Source organism: Alosa alosa, chromosome 4 (assembly GCF_017589495.1).
Source record: "Alosa alosa isolate M-15738 ecotype Scorff River chromosome 4, AALO_Geno_1.1, whole genome shotgun sequence".
Lineage (NCBI taxonomy): Eukaryota > Metazoa > Chordata > Actinopteri > Clupeiformes > Clupeidae > Alosa > Alosa alosa.
In genome coordinates, this window is record NC_063192.1 from 33,675,834 (window position 1) to 33,694,151 (window position 18,318).

Here is an 18,318-nt window from a genome sequence, read left to right on the forward strand (position 1 = left end):
ACATCAAATGTTGAAACTGACTAATTAGACTATTTCTTAAAATAGTTAACTCATTTTAAATTTGATGCCAGCAGGATTTCTCATAACAGTTGGGGTGGGGGCAGCAAAAGGCTGGCAAAGTTGTAAAGTCAAATCCTTCAAGGATGGGACTGACCTTGCTGTTTGGCTCCAATGTCAACAATATGTCAGTACCAATTGTGGTATGGTGGTACCAATTTTGGCTCGGAGCCAAAACTGTACATTATGTCATGCTGTCATGCTTTTATGGTCATAAGAACTGATTAAATATGATGAACCAAATCTAGCTTCACAACATCAATGAGTAAACATTAACCTATGGAACAGACTGCAGTCGACACACATGGATCAGGTATGACCCGAATATTTATTTTTATTGTGATGCAATCAGCTAAAGAGAATCACAGTGGTGGAGATGAACTGAATCAGCTAAAGAGAATCACAGTGGTGGAGATGAACTGAATCAGCTAAAGAGAATCACAGTGGTGGAGATCTGAATCAGGAGGATAAGAGAGGAAGGAGGGAGGTGGAGTGGTGATGATTTGAAACTTGAAGCCTCTAAGCTGACGGAGGATCCGTATGAAGTCTACCTCCAAGGCTACATCTGAAGCGCTCCGTTCGTGTACCGATTTAGAACAGTTTTTTTTCCATGTACAGTATGATCCGCTATGGCGTCTGGTGTAGCCAATTCTATTGATTCTAGTGGAGCTAACTGTTGCAGCAGATGCAGAGTGAACGGAACGCTTCAGTTACGTGCCCGGTGTAGCCTCCCTGTAAAGGATCAGTATGGAGTCTATACGATCAGTCTGGAGTCTATAGGATGACATGAGAGATGAGATGGAATTGAACGGATTCATGGGTTCTGGTAAGACTTTGGAACCTACCTGGGTAACCTTTGATGTGTGTTTTAACTCAAACTTGAGCTAATAAAATAAATCTGGTGGCAATAAATATGAACACTACAGACCTAAATGAACTAGATTGCCGCTGGTTTGTGCTGGAAGACCATCTTGACTCTATTTGACTCTAAGCATGGGAAATGCACAACGCGCCTGGGACCGTTTGTGCTTGACTAACGGTGACTAACGGTCTTCCTCCACAGAAATCAGAACCAATGGCAGGTGACCTCAGTAAAATCAGCTGATAGTCTGCAGGTGTTCAGATGTGTGATTCAGGTGTGACTTCCGGCCGAATATGTAGCATTTTCATACTTTTAAGATAATTCATAAAATGTAATAGTCTAGCAACTCTCCATTGGCTTGTGAGCTGGAAAAATGAAACTTTGATAAGGCCAATCACATCGTATAGTCGGTAGGCGGGTTTAACATGATTGATGGCAGAGTTGCAACGGTTCGGCGTGAATTCCCTGCTACTTGAAAACAAAGAAGATGGATGTTGCTGTTGGCGAACAGCGTGACACGAGTTAAGCGAGTTTTTTTAAGTTGGCAAAAGTTTGAACTAGCCAACTAACTCCGCTGGTGGGAAAACGCATGGGACCATGGAGGTATTATATATAACTGGAGAGAGTGACTAAGTCCCACCCTCCATACAAATGAATGGTGGAGGCTAGGCTAGTAAATCCGGCCAATTCATAGTCAACGCCATCTTGAACCTATGTCTTGAACACTGGGGTTCGGATCCAGCGCCAGTCGGCTCTGACCATGCGCCAAGTTACAAAGCTGGAAATGACGCATGGACCAACGTCAATTTTTATTGGATATTCTGTAAAAAGAGAGTCGTCCTCCAGTAAGAGGGTGGCGATAATGCACATAAAGTCCTTGCCTCATAACAAGAAAAAAAAAAAGTTGCTCGAACGCCAGATGGAGTCCGAAAGTGGAGTCCCCTGAAGCAACTTAATTTCATTGATAACACAGCTGCTCTAACTAAGAGCGGTCTGCCTGCTGTCCTGCTGCAAATATGCATTCGAACATTACGTGAAATATCCGTAGTCAAACTATAAATAAACTATTCGGTTTTTAGTGCCAAATGTAGCGCATTTGATTAGTTTGAATGAACTATGATTAGTTTGTTTTTTATTTTATTTTTTGCCATCTCATAGCGGGTGCTCTAAACATATTCTAGCGTTGGCCCATGACCACCAAATCAAGCCAATAATAGCCAGTAGCCACAATAATGACTGGAGCCAGAGCCCTCAATAGCCACCCTGTTTTGAATATAATGTTGAAGATATTCAATATTATTGAAGATAGTATTGAAGATAACGCACAGAACGGTCAGCCTGAGCGGACAATTACGTCCCCAACTCGTTTAAAATGTGGTGTCTTTACTTTGAGTTGTACACCGCAGATGGTAAAGTAACGGTTAAAGAGAATGTTGTCTGCGGACTCAGCAAAAATCAGTTTACTCACGCATCCATTACATCCCATCTTCGCGCTCACCTGTGGAGTTCCCATCCAAATGAGGCAGCGGTGTCAGAGGCACAGTAGACGGCCAGAGCATCGCCAGGCGTCCAACATCGTATGATTGCATACTTTCCGTAAATCCTAAATTATGTCCAGGGTCTGCTATTTACTTAGGCTGCAAAGCACAGGTATTTATTTGAGGTAGGCTTATTCGAGGCAGACCTTTATTTCTTACATTGTACGTTATTGTGAGACATGCGTTTTGTTTGGAGTGGCATACCAGGCTATCAAACGCAGACGATTTTCGGTTTTGGTATGGGATTTAATTTACTTTTTGACTTTTATTATATAGTTAAATGTTGAGACTGATGGGCATTTAAATCTAGAGGGTATTTGATGATTACTGTAAAGTTTCGTGTAGTTGAAAAAGTGTTGGGATTTCCAGCTGTTTATTGCGAGACAAGGCCTTTCCTTCATTCATTGAACGTGCACTGTGCTCTAATGGAAACCTTATTGCATAGCGAAGTAGCCTAAATTGAGTTTGTTTTTAATGTAGTAGCCTAGTGCTTCAGCCTCTGGCAAGCTCCAAAGGGGGCGGCTATAGGTTGAGAGCAACGTGTTGGAGACCCATGGTGTAACAAGACAAGGTCTTTATGCCGCTGTTGTGTAATTTATTGTTTTTAATCATGTTTAGGCTATGTTTGTTCGGGACAAACAACAACGAAACAAGATCATTACAATTTTCTTTATTTGTTTATTTGTCATATGATGGATAAACAACCATAATATGCACGTCTTCTCATAGGATCCTCAAGACATACGCACTGAATAACGTTTGGCTGTAGCCGCCGGATAGGTACCCGCCCACCAACATGTACGCGCATGAGAGCTCGTGCCCAACACGGATTTTCGTGCATGGCGCTGGTTCCAAATGCTCCATGCAGCGCCATATTTGAAAATGGCGTATGCTAACATGCCGAAGCTAATCTGCACGCTCTTGACCCCCTGCATGGGACTCATGAGTTGTAGCGCTGTCCTATTGCGTGCAGAGGGAGTTTGAAAGACAACCGATTATCCCACCCCTCGGACTGAGCACTGCGAATGGTGAGTCCCCAGACCCTACATCTTGATGTGGGTCTGGCTCGTCAGGCTAAAAATATAATTATAAATCATTTATATCTTTATGTAAAATAAAAAAATAAATAATTTATATCTTTATGTCCACTATGGACAATGGAATCCCGTCAACTTGAAAATGGTTTATAAATATCACCCAGGGCTCGAAATTAACGATGTCCCGACGTCCCGGGGACCATAAAAAATGCTTCCGGTGTTGCACCAAATCCTGTGACCTGTCGAAATTTGTGACTCTAGAGGGCGCTCTATGAATTTAATGAGTTGGACTGACACATTGACAAAGCACTTACGCCAAAATAACGAAGATCATAGAGGTCTAAAATATGGACCGGGCAAATAAATCCTCTACTATACTGAAACTTCAATGCAGATGCATTTACTGAAATGCAAACGCACAGTAAACGCTATATAGTCTGTCGTTCATCAACAAACAACCTACCGGTTAAAACGGAAAATGATAGCGAGAAAGTAGCTCGCATAGCCTAAACAGATAGACTCACTCAACACGCAGTAGGCTAGACAAATCAAGAAAAATATTTGAAAACACATAAGTGTTGTACAGTTAGGATAAGTGTTGTACAGTTAGGACTGTAAGTGTTGTACAGTCAGATCGGTCAGCCTATTTTATAAATGGTGAAGACACATAGTGCTTTTGTGGTTAAGCGCTTGAAACGGTCATTTATTTTCAGAATGTGTCAACTCAAGGTGTTTTTGGGTACAACTACAAAATATGGAGTCCTGTGTGCTCGTGCAATGTCATTTTTTTTGTTGTAATAACAATAATATAAATTGTGTTTACGATAAATCTGCTGTTGTTATTGGGAAAATGTCATAGGCTACTTATAAACATAAATCTTAAATGAAGTTTGTTATCATCTGTGTGGTGATTTTTTATGTAGGCTAGCCTAAGAATTTCTATGCCACTATTTTGATAGCGTACTGTCAAATTATGTTTGCCCACTGGAACTTCTGCAGAAATGGACTCATACGCACACAAAACCATCTCAGGTGAATTCTCTGAATGTCCCATGTTTAACCAAACAGCTTCCATCACTCCAGTGAACTTCAGCAGGACAGGTCACATATTTTTATAGGCGTATTGCCTACTGTCATATTATGTTTCCCCACTGGAACTCTGCAGAAATAGACTGATATGCACACAAAACCATCTCAGGTGACTTCTCTGAATGTCCCATGTTTAATCAAACAGCTTCCATCACTCCAGTGAACTTCAGCAGGACAGGTCACATATTTTGATAGGCATACTGTCAAATTAGGTTTCCCCACTGTAACTCTGCAGAAATGGACTCACACACAAACAACATTTCAAGATATAACTTCATTTAATTGGTACATGCAGCACAACTAAAGGGCTCGCTCCCGGGGCTGGCATGGTCCACGTATCCCACACACATCATGTGGAACCATCGGTCACATGTGTCACATTGGACCTGTAACAACGAAGATGAAGACAACATAGCAACCATTTCAGAGTATTTGAAATACACAGTGAAATGCCATAATTGAAGTATCATGATGGAATCCTTTACCCATTTGGTTGTGTCTGTTGGTCCTGTGCACAAACATTTCCTTGTGTATAAACACAGCTCACTAAGGTCATCTGGTCATCAGTGACAACAATAACAATTGTCAACAATTGTATCAGTACAATACAAATAGAAAAATACTTGTAAATATTTGTAGGAATGCATGCACCATGATTATCGACCAGAATAGAAGCTACATTACCAGATTTCTGCAAAAGTGCCCTGGCCACCTCCTTCCTGTACAGAGCCACTGCTGCTCTGCTATTGCAAAATAGCAGTGGCTCTCCGTGCAGTATCCTTTCTGCATACTAATGTGACACAAACTCAATTAGCTGTTTGGTCAACTGGTCATATGTTCCAACACTTTGTATTGTTTGGAACCACTCAGGCCACACAGAAAAAACAAACTCACCTTCAACACAAAGGCTCCACAGGAGTTGCCATCCCCCTGCAAAGTGTGTGGTACAGTGCCTGCTGTCCACCGTGACACATTGCACCCTTTCCTCCGGATGAATGCCCTGTTGGAACACCAACACCATGACATATGACAAATACATTCTCAAATGTGTTTTTAAGGGGAGCTGATTACCATGTGTTGTATGAGTTACCTTGTCGACTCCACACATTGTTTCACCTTGCATAGGTCATTACCCAGTGGGTCCACCACAATACTGTGTCTTTCCTTGGGAAAGATCACCTAAAGAATCAGAAAGTCACATATGCTTACATTGTCCTCATCATATTTTGTGTGAATAAAGGTCTACAAAATTTGTTGGGTGTCCCCTGCCATATTTCTGCAATTCTGAGGCCATTGGCCTATGTGTGCATTTCTGTGTGTGCGCATGTACAAGAACAAATACTAGCACTTACAGATAATATCCAGTGTCCAGGCTCATGGATAGCACCCATGATGAGGTCGTGTTGTGTGGGATCACACTATAAAAGACCAGGAGCATTTACAGAATCACTGACATGACATCGTCAAAGTTTGGGTGTTTTTACAGAACCAACCTCAACTCTGCCTACCCTCAGTCTTGACCCCTTTCCTTCCCAAATCCTGGTCATTTCATAGGAGTCTATGAACAGGGCCTTCCTCCCCACCTTGTTTGCCTCAGCAATCATTCTACTGAGCAGTGCGTTTATCACCTGAAGTGCAAGAACAGGGTTGGGAAATTAATGTTGTCATGTGACGTATGAATTATGAAAGTATTAATTAAGTTATTTATTTCAACATTATTATACAACCACATATCAGATGCCCCCTAAAGTGCTACACAACTTACCTCACTCTCCAACTCCTGTTCTGGAGCAGTCCTTGCAATGTCCCAGTAAAACAATTTGTAAGGTCCCATGCGGGACAGCAGGACATGGGCTTTATTACCCTCCCAGGCATCTGTTATGCCTTTTGATGACATGAGATTTGAATATCAATTACTTGCAAGCACATGGCATTAATTTGTCTTCATTGTTATTTTTTACGAATATGTATAGAGTTGCACAAAATTCAATAGGCTCACATGATTACAGTTAGTTATTTTGTCCACATACACTGCTCATGGAAGCCAGGGTTTGACCTTTGGTTGCCCTGGGTGGAGGCCTCATCCTCATCCATGGGCCCTGGGGAGGTACAAGGGGTTGAGGTGGCAACAGGGTGTGGGGTTTGGATGGTGTCATCCTCCTCCTTGATCTCATCCATGGGCCCTGGGGAGCTACAAGGGGTTGAGGTGGCAACAGGGTGTGGGGTTTGGATGGTGTCATCCTCCTTCTTGAACTCATCCATGGGGCCTGGGGAGCTACAAGGGGTTGAGGTGGTGTTATCCTCCTCCTCCTCCTCCTCTTCCTCCTCCTCATCACCCTTGTCACCATCCAAGGGGGTTGGAATCGTTGAGGAGCCTGAGGGTTGGGCCCTTTGCAGCCTTTTGGGCACTCTTGGGACCTCCTCCACGTACAGTTTCAAATGGTCGATGCTGACCCTGGGGAAAGTGCGGCCATTGGTGTCAATGAGGTCAACACTTTTCCCCTCGACCTTTGCAACTGAGAAAGGTCCCAAGTACTCAGGGTCGAGTTTCCCCCCTTTCCGCTGCTGGCTCCTCACATTTCTCCTCCACACCAAGGCCCCCACTGGCAAGACAAGACCCTTTTGAGTTGTCCTCCCCCTGATTCGATCCTGCTGCTTCTTCACGTTGTCCTCCACTATTTTCATGATCTCCTCATGTCGCTGGATGTCGATAGCGACCTCTTCCGCAAGGAAATCTTTCTCCATTAACTGTTTCATCTGTGGAGACATATAAGTAAAGATGTCATCTAGACATCACAACAGTTCAATGTATATATTATGGTTCAGTGGACATTGGCAAAGTCGGAAAATGTTATGCTTCACCTTAAAACGCTTAGGGACCTGACATGGGTAACGGGCCTCCCTTCCAAACATCAAGTGGAAGGGGGAAAACTGTGTGGTCAGTTGTTTTTTGGTCCGCAAGCCAAACATCACCGCATCCAAATACCTGTCCCAGGTATTGGGCTTGTCTTTCACAAGTTTCCCGAGAGCACTGAAAGAGTGATAGTGTAATTGTTTCTATTACACTGCTATGTTAATGGTGTTGAACAGAACTGTAGAACACAACTGAAACTCAAAACTATAGAGGCCATGACTCTCTGGTGGAAGCCGTCAGACTGCAAAAAGGTGTTACAGATGTGTGTGTGTGTGTGTGTGTGTGTGTCATGATCACTCAAGTGCACATCTTTCGGATTGTCCTTTTTCTGAGTGAAGCTGACAGCAGCCGGCCAGGTTTGGGAGGCCAAAGTCTAATGCCAGTGCTTCCTCTTCAATCTCAAGCCACCCCCACATGACATAAGTAGCAATCACATCATATGTCATTTCTATATGATAATACAATTTTACTTCTGAATGGTGTCATTAAATTTCTCCACCAGGCCATTAGTCTGTGGGTGGTAGGGGGCACACAGGCTCCTTTTGATCCTCAGCTTCTTGCAAACCTCTGTGTTGATCTAAAGAAGACATGCAACCATCCATGTAACTCTTGCCATAGCAAACCCTTGTATATTGTCATTCACATCAGCAAACACTTCACTTACATTATTAACAAACTCCCACCCATTGTCTGTCAGTATTCTTTTTGGCACCTCAAACTGGTAGACAAACTTCAGGAGGCAGTTGGTTACCTCCTCTGCAGTCTTTCGTGCCATAGGGTATGCCTGTGCCCACCGAGTTCTGTAGTCGATCATCACGCAGATGTACTGATGACCTTGCTCAGTTTCTGTTAACTGCCCAATCAGGTCCATTCCGACCAGTTCAAATGGAGCCCTGGTCTGTAAGCAGATAATAATACACAATGTTCACATAATGAACCAAATACATTGTAGGCATTATAACTACTCTGTTATAAATGAAATCTTGGAGTTCATACCGTAATTTCTGTGTACTCTGGTTGCACTTTTAGGCCTTTCCTTTTGGACTGGCACTCTGTGCACTGTGCCACCTGCAAACATTTATAGAGTGAATACATGTCAGATGTTAACGTATTAAATGAATGTATTAGGTTATGACAATAACAGTGTCCTGAATTTATTCAGTTAATGACAATGTCCTCAGACTGGACCATCCATCTATGTGGTCTTTAAAGTGCAGGAGCCTACCCATTGTTCTATGTCCGTGGACATGCCAGGCCAGTAGAACCGCTGAGATATGGCATCCCTTGTTTTTAACTGGCCTGGATGGCCACTGATGTCATCACAATGGAATTGCCTAAAAATGTGGTCGGCCTCCTCAGCTGTGCTAACGACTTTGCACGCCGTCTCTAGCAGAGTCCCCTTCCTCCGCTTGTAGTGAAGCTGGTCCTCTGTGGAGTATGTAATTGGTCGTACTCATTATATATGCTATACTGTTAAAGCAGGAGGAACATAACAATGGGGGAGAGGCAGTTTATTATTAGTGTGGCCAGACAGTCCACACTAATAGTGCAGCTTCACCCTTACAAAAAATAACTGCAGTCTTCGACAGTGCAGTACAATATGTTCATGTCCAAAATATTGCATTTCTGCAGTAGAGGACAGTACTATGTAGGCTAGTGCAGTTTATTCATGGACAAAATATCATCTGAATGACGTAATTTCCGACTTTGGGTGTAAGGGACCTACCACACTGCCAGTTCCTACAAGGGCAGGGACATCCCTCTCCATTTTCAAAAAAACTCCTGAAGACCCAGCTCTTTGGAGAACATCTCCTTTCATAGAACTACTTACTACAACAACTCTTGCTGATCCTAGCACTTACCACCTGTCTTGAACTGACACTCAACGGTTTAAAAACAGCACTCACTGATGCACTTATTCTTACTGTACTCTACCGTTTTTAAATTGTCCAACAATTGTTGACAGAATTGCTTTAAAACTTAAACTGTTACCATGTTGTTAGTCACTTTAGTTAAAAATGCATCAGCCAAATGTAATGTAATTTCAATAATTAATATTTCCAGAAATGGTGACATACTGAATCACTTATGCTTATGTCTGCAACTTTTCTGAAAACTGTGCACTATGTGTACATGCCTGCAAAGACGATAAAGGATACTCAGTAAGCCTGTAGTCCTGATGGTTTTGGATGCTTGTTGTATAGGCCTATGCCTCACCATGTTCCTGCCCCAGTCGGTTACCCCCTCCCCCACCTCCCTCCAACATTGTAAATCATTTTTATACATCAGGTTGTTGGCATAGTCATATTCAAGGCTCAAGATTCAAGATTAAAGAGTCAAGACTTTTATTTGTCATTGAACAGTTACCAGTGTCACTTACACACACCCACACACACAAAGCAGTAACCTCTCGCACCAACACATACACTCACTCACACACACACACACTCACGCACACACACAGCAGACTGACTGTAAGAAGCAGGGTCAGTGGTGTGGTGCATTTAGAGTTCTGACTGGCCTGAAGGCAGCATTCTAATCAAATGACCCCCAAACCCCCCCTCCCACATACATGACAATTAGTGGGGGCCCCTTAATACATCTGGGCCCAGGGGCCTGAAAGTTTATAATCTGTCCATGCTTGGTTATCAATACATGACAATTTTTTCATATAGAATATGTGTAGTGCTTTACATGGTCAGATTAATGTATGTCTAAATTAAATTCAATCCAAAATGCTTCCCTACCTTCTAGCTGCAGTGTATATCCTTGGCAATAGGTCTATGCTAAAGCATGTTGGGTCTTGACAGATTCAGAAGAATCCATAGAAATTGGATATTCATGTAATTATGTCCAATATTATTTGTGCAAATGTATAATCCATCTTCTACACACCAATTGAATTGAAATAGAAATGGTAAAGGTTTATAATTTAGTGTAATTATTCCAGATTTTGTGTAGTCATATATGAACTCCTGAAGTACAATTCAAATGCAAGCGTGAAATTTCAGAGTGTCACCTTTCATTTGAGACCAAGATTATGCTTCTACAAAGGGGTTGGTATGAGTAAGCATTTGATTGTCAGTATGCATTTGGCATGGGGAGTTTTCATAAGGCAGCGATTCCCAAGCTGAACTTCCAATACGCGAGATGAAAAAGGCAATGTCGGAAAGGTGTTCGAGATTTGATTTGTTGGTCCCATATAATTTATTTTACTTTGTTCTTTGTGTTTCATAATGTCGTTCTCCACACTGTTTTTTTGTGTGAGAGCGCATAGACCAGTTGCACATTTTGATTTTGTTACTTGTTATGTATAGGCAGCTAATTAAACATGATGCCTGGAATGCGTCAACAGAATGTGTTGTATGCGTCGGATGCATTGCACGCAGTAAAGAAAAGTTTGGGAACCGCCATAGGACATTTGACAAAACGCATAAGCATAACTTGGCGAATAATGGTGTAAAGTAGTTATTCTTCATTCTATATTGATGTACTTTTACACACAGATTCACAAGACCTGGTGCTTTGTAACTCTTTGTATCACACAGTTCTTCTGATTGTTTTGTGAATAGGTCAGGCAGCTTGCCAAAAGAGGTGAGCCATCTGATTATAGGCCAAAGTATGTAGGAGCAGCCCTCCTAATTGGATGATGTGCAATGTCGGGCAAAAAACTGAAAATGGGGAATCGGCGTAAGGGGTTTTCAGGCCCTGATCACGCTCATATACTGCATGGCAAGGAAACAATGGTTTCAGCGTGAACCTTGAGTATTTACAGATACCTTACCTATCACGGAGAAGTTGGTCGCTTTTCTTTTTAGTGAATAACGTTGCTGCTTGCCAGCTCCCTCTGGAAACTGCCCATGAAGCAAGAACACCTTCAGCTGCTCAATTTCAATTTCGTCCATTTTATTTGATATTCTTTATTCTATATTCTCACTTTATTCTATATTCTCTATTCTCTTTTCTTGTCAAATAGCAAAGGCCTATCATCTGACTATGTGACCCCACTTGAACATCCACATCAGGGGTCTCAATCACGGTGCCCGCGGGCACCATCAGGCGGGACGTCTGACGCCCGCAGCACACCTTCTGAAATGAGCCAATGGAATTATATCTTTGCGAGCGTTCTGGCCATTGCGTGTTCGTCCTACGTGCGTGTTGAAAGACTGAAGAACGATTCCTTTAGCTCACGGGCCTTTCTCCCCCGTACTGGTGTGACAATACGCTGAAAATCTTGTCATGCACGCCATGCAATAGGCCACCTGTTCACAGGAGTGATGGAAGCTGCTAAACATGGGACATTCAGAGAAGTCACCTGAGATGGTTTTGTGTGCATATGAGTCAATTTCTGCAGAGTTCCAGTGGGGAAACATAATTTGACAGTAGCCTATATGCCTATCAAAATGTGTAACCTGTCCTGCTGAAGTTCACAGGAGTGATGGAAGCTATTTGGCTAAACATGGGACATTCAGAGAATTCACCTGAGATGGTTTTGTGTGCACATGAGTCCATTTCTGCAGAGTTTCAGTGGGGAAACATAATTTGACAGTATGCCTATCAAAATATGTGACCTGTCCTGCTGAAGTCCGCCTGTTCACAGGAGTGATGGAAGCTATTTGGCTAAACATGGGACATTCAGAGAATTCACCTGAGATGGTTTTGTGTGCACATGAGTCCATTTCTGCAGAGTTTCAGTGGGGAAACATAATTTGACAGTATGCCTATCAAAATATGTGACCTGTCCTGCTGAAGTCCGCCTGTTCACAGGAGTGATGGAAGCTGTTTGCCTAAACATGGGACATTCAGAGAATTCACCTGAGATGGTTTTGTGTGCATATCAGTCTATTTCTGCAGAGTTCCAGTGGGGAAACAAAATATGACAGTAGGCAATACGCCTATCAAAATATGTGACCTGTCCTGCTGAAGTTCACTGGAGTGATGGAAGCTGTTTGGTTAAACATGGGACAGTAAGAAGTCATCTGAGATGGTTTTGTGTGCATATGAGTCCATTTCTGCAGAGTTACAGTGGGGAAACATAATTTGACAGTACGTCTATAAAAATAGTGACCGATGTTTTGTTTTATTACTTTATTATATTTATACATACAAAAATCACAATACAGATGACAACAAAACTTTTTTTCTGAAAGCTGTAGGCTAAAATAAGGTTCATGAATAGCTGCAATTTTCACAATAACAACAGCAGATTTATCGTAAACATACAATTTCTATGGAAGTAGGCCTATGCATTTTCATTCAAAACAACCAAAACATTATTTTTTGGAAGAATGACATTGCACGACCACACAGCATATTGTACATGTTGTAGTTCTACCAAAAAAACAACCTTGAGATACATTCATAAAATAAATTACAGTTTCAATCGCTCAACCACATATGTCAACAAAATGTGTTTGTTTTTGTTATTTACTAGGCTACATATTTATTGTAATACCAAACCCTATCCCAGTGAAATGAAAGATGCCATCCCAATGACTTTTACAACGAGGTGTGACAAGGTGGAGCACTGTCTTAACCATTTAAATAGGCTATGTGACCGATCTGACTGAAGTAGCCTAGCCTACTGCATGTTGAGTGAGTCCGTCTGTTTACTGGGGTGGTGAGAGATATTTGGAGTGATTTTCTCGCCATCATTTCGCCTATGAGCTAGCCTACTGTTGGAAAATTGTGATCTTCCGTTTTAACCGGTAGGTTGTTTGTTGATGAACTATTAGACTAGCCTATATTACGTTTATACCTACTGTGCGTTTGAATGTCAGTAAAGTAGCCTAGTTCGTTTCTTTAATAGACCGTTCATGTTTGGACCATGATCTTACGTTATTTGCGTAAGTGCTTTGTCAATGTGTCAGTCCAACTCATTAAATTCATAGAGCGCCCTCTAGAGTCACAAATTTCGACAGGTCACAGGATTTGGTGCAACACCGGGACACAATAGAATGATGTCTGGGACAACTCTGGGACAACTCTGACATTAAAAAAAATGGCAAAAAGCAAATTTCAAAATAGGTACTTTTTTCCTAAACTGTTCACATGGGAATCTAAACGTATCTTTCGCCTGGATAAAATGATACAACATTTGACCTGGCGAACGGGCAACTGGCAAAAGCAGCGTCCAGCCAGCTGATCTGTAAATAAGTGGTTTTGTAGCCTACACGCAGCCTTACAACACTGTTTAGGCTACTGCTCTTCAAATCATGGTAGGCTACAATGTTATTTTTGGTACAAATATAGTAAGATACCCAAATGGGCTGGGTGCTTTGCGTTTCCTTAGGAATCCGCCATTTAATTGGTTAAATGAATATTAAGTGACGGGCGTAGGCCTAATGGGTCACTTTCCGATATAGAGGTTAACTTACCTAACTAGCAGGCAGGTAAATGGCATTTGTTTTCATGACAGACGAGATGACAGTCCTCTCTGACTAAAACGCTGCGTGTTTTCTGTCAGTGACAGACAAACGTCACCAATATCATGCTGAGCTAAATAGCCTACTGCAACTGCGATTTGACAAAACGATAGTGTTGCAAGGTAGCCTATAACAATGATAACAGTTATTTAAGTTAGCATTTGACATTTTAAGCTGTGGCAGTTCTAAGGCTAGGGGTGTCCAAACTGCGGCCCGCCACGCACTTTAATCCGCCCACCGAGCATTTATTAGTTTATCATAGATCCGCCCGCCACGCACTTTAATATGGCCTGCCGAGCATTTAGGTTATCATAGACCGCTCGCTATGTTTTCCATCAATAGACGACGTTGTGGCAACTGCAAACTGCTTTACACTCGTCGAGAACGTTTACAATGTCAAAACAGCTTGTTACATCGGGATAGTTGCAGCAGATCTAACTCCGTTTTGCTACTTTATTTAATTGGGAACGCATTTGAGTGTGCACAAAGGGTGAGAGCACGCAGGAGAGTAGCCTATCTGACAGCTTAGGTAATTTCCCACGCTAATTGTTTTCACTGAGATCTGTGGCCATGACATCACACCAAACTGACATTGAAATTAAAGACACGTGAAAATAGATTATTGACGTAATGTTTTACAACCCTGTCAGTCAAAACGATGGACAATGAGAACGTCTAGTGCAACCTCAAAAAAGAGCCAAAAGCGCAATCTCTGAAAATGAGTGTTGTGTGAAACAGCAGATGATTAATGTTAATAAAATGGTGTTTAATAAATTGTTCAGATCTGACATGGTGAACCAGAACGAGTTAATTAAGTGATGCAAGTTACTGATTATTATGCTGTTTATTATGTAGAATGGGAAAAAAAAAAACCTTGAATTTGGGACACTGGTGGTTAAGTCCGGGACAGTGCCAAGTAGAATTCGGGACAGCTTCGGGACACTGAGAAAAAAAGTTAATCACGAGCCCTGATATCACCTCATGACTCCAAGTATTGAACTCAGGGCTGAAAATAACGCTTAAGCCATCTGAGTTCATCTGAGAATGCATGCAATGTTATTAGAAAAGTATGCCGTGTGTGTGTGTGTGTGTGTGTGAGTGTGTGTGTGTGTGTGTGTGTGTGTGTGTGCGTGAGCACAGCTTGAATAATCAGGCTACTGCTCATTTCTCCACTCAGGATCCAACATCTGCTGCACGACACTCTCGCCTGTGTCCACTAGAGGGAGACAGACACACACAGTGTTAGTACCATGTCACAACCTCAGTTCCGCTCCTGCACTATCATGCTGTTGCTCTTTCAGGTCTCTTCATTTGTGTGTCACAACGCTAATGTTTTGTAACTTGTGTTGTGTGTATGAGTAGAGAGAGAGAGTGAGTGTGTGCTGCTTATGTGTGTGTGTGTGTGTGTGCTGCTTGTGTGTGTGTGTGTGCTGCTCCTCATACCTGGCGTATCCTGGCCGATGTTAAGCGCAGTCAGACGAGCCATCACCTGCTCTACTCCTTCTGTGCTGCTGAAGTCATATCCTGTGTAGCCCGACTCACTCGAGCAGTACTCTAGGAACCTACACACACACACACACACACACAAGTCATAAACAAGCAGCAGTTACAAAGAGTATGTTTAATGGATAAGCTGTGTGTAGGCACTCTGGGCTCACCTGCCACAAGTACTGTGTGTGTGTGCGTGTGTGTGTGTGTGCGTGCGTGTGCGTGTGCGTGCATGCTTGTTCCCAGGGCTCACTTGCCCCAGGTAGTGTGTGTGTGTGTGTGTATCTTGTACATGTAATGTGTTTGTGTTCTCAGAGCTCACCTGCCCCAGCTAGGGTCTGTTCTGAGGATAATGGGGTTTCCTACCACGATGAGCAGGGCTTTGGCTCGTGTCATGGCCACGTTAAACCTCTGCAGCAACACAAACACTAGTTAAAACGTCAATGTTTCATTTCATAAAGCTTGATCATAAACAACCTGACAAGCCTAATCTTATGCATGCATTTTGCACAGAGTATTAAATCAATATTAAATCAGTATTAAACTTTTTTAATATCCATACCATATATGGTGGCTGTGGTAGCATAGTCACTAAGGAGCTGGGCTAGCATGCAGTAGCATAGTGGCTAAGGAACTGGGCTAGCATGCAGTAGCCAGTTATGGGTTAAATTCCTGCCTGTAATTGTTGTGCCTGAGCAAGGCACTTAACCCTCACACTCACACACACACACACACACTGTTGTGCCTGAGCAGGGTGAGCAAGGCACTTAACCCTCACACTCACACACACACACACACACACACTGTTGTGCCTGAGCAGGGTGAGCAAGGCACTTAACCCTCACTCACACACACACACACACACACACACACTGTTGTGCCTGAACAGGGTGAGCAAGGCACTTAACCCTCACACTCACACACACACACACACACACACACACTGTTGTGCCTGAGCAGGGTGTGAGACACTAACACTGACACTTAACACACACACACACACACACACACACACACACACACACTGTTGTGCCTGAGCAGGGTGAGCAAGGCACTTAACCCTCACACACACACACACACACACACACTGTTGTGCCTGAGCAGGGTGAGCAAAACACTTAACCGAGGCTGTCTGAGGAGACTGGCCCCTGCCCGGCCAAATTACAGTTTTTCTCGATTGCTTTTACCTGCTTAAGTAAACTGGAACCCACTTGGTCTTCATGACTACTTTCTTTGCACAGCAGAAGTCATCTCTTGCGAATGTGTTCACACATTTTCATTGGGTTCACACATTTCTTACACCCTTTTGCAAAACAGTTAGCACAGGTGTCATTCAAAAGCCCCAAACTCTATTGGTTTTCCCATGCTAAACAAAAGGAAAACATCTTTTCACAGGTGGTATAGATTCCTTGCATAAGTCTAAATCTCTGATATACCTGTGTGAAACTCCTTTGCACAATTCTTCAATCAGCAATCATGCATTATACATAAGAGATGTCTGTTTTGTGTTGCTATTTGCAAGTATGGATCTAATGCACATTTAGACAAAGTACTGTATGGCCTATTTGGTGGAGAAAACAGTACAAAAGGTGTTTACTGTAGGTCTATTTCGATGAAAGTTGTAGTTCAATGAAATTTACAGTATCTTGCCAGGTGTTTGCTGTATGTCTTACATGTCAATGACAGTTACATCTTGGGAGGAATTAATAAATTATTTTTTTACAGTTTTCAGTACATTTTGTCTTTTCACAGTTTTTTTCTGATTTTGAGAACTAGTTTTTTCATTTTGTTGTCAAGTGTTTAATGATTGATTTAAAGAGTGTTTTTGAATTGGCAACAAGTTGTAGTGTTTGAAGGCAAGATTTGCTTTTGCTGCATGTTTTAAAGGAGAATTCCGGTGTGATATTGAAAAAGCTGTTGGTAGCATTGGCTAACTAGCGCCAGATTTTGGAGTGCAGGGGACAAGCCGAGATGGGCTATGAGACATACGTTCACACTCGGTATCATGTTTCAATACACTTTAGGTCAATATCACACCGGAATTCTCCTTTAAGTGTTTTGAGAGAGTAACAGCCTTTTGCAAGCAAAATGTGTCATTTTGTCCAGAGTGCTTTTGTTCAGACACGGGTGTTAACTGTTTTGAGAATGTGATGTCAGAGTTGACACAGGTATCAAAACGATCGAGGAAAAACTGTAATGAGTTAAATAAATAATATCTATCTCACACACAGCATATGACTCATATCTATCTCTCTCTTTCTCACACACAGCATATGTCTCATATCTCTATCTCACACACATACAGTACACACACACAGCATATGTCTCATATCTCTCTCTCACACACACACAGCATATGTCTCATATCTATCTCTCTCTCTCACACTCACACACACACAGAGCATATGTCTCATATCTCTCTCTCTCACACACACACACATGTGCCATTCAACTCCCTACATCTGTGGCTGTCTTAAAATGTGCAGCCCACTCTGCAAATACAGATGTTATCAGCTGGGGCAATAGGAGGGCTGACGCGGCAGCTACAGAAAAGAGCCAGCATGGGAGTGCAGAGAATATCACCAAACTTTTGAAAACCACATTTCTGAATTTACAAATACCAGATGTAGTTACATCTGAAGAGGCTTTAAAGGAAGCATAAAAGCATCAGATAATAAGGAAAGATGGAAATGGAAGAATTGTAAGGACAGAACACATGGTCTGTGGGTACAGTACATACACCGACAGACAGACCGGTTTTTCCAAGATCTTGTTTCCATATTATTGCTAAACTATCAGTGGCTTAGACCATGCAAATATATTTTACACTAGGATTCACTTCAGTAGCAGCCATGTATTGTGCAAGGTGCATTATGTGTCTAAAAATTGATGTTGCACCTACAATGAG

At 42.3% G+C, this 18,318-nt stretch overlaps 1 protein-coding gene across 1 annotated transcript in view; it reads right to left on the reverse strand.

Annotated features, from left to right (window-relative positions):
* Window positions 1–14,949: 14,949 nt before the first annotated feature.
* Window positions 14,950–18,318, reverse strand: part of LOC125293352 (putative helicase mov-10-B.1) — a 29,109-nt gene continuing 25,740 nt past the window's right edge. The window contains 3 exon segments of the mRNA XM_048241219.1: window positions 14,950–15,138; window positions 15,366–15,484; window positions 15,733–15,821. Coding sequence (XP_048097176.1) covers window positions 15,077–15,138; window positions 15,366–15,484; window positions 15,733–15,821 — 270 coding nt within the window. The 3' untranslated portion in view covers window positions 14,950–15,076.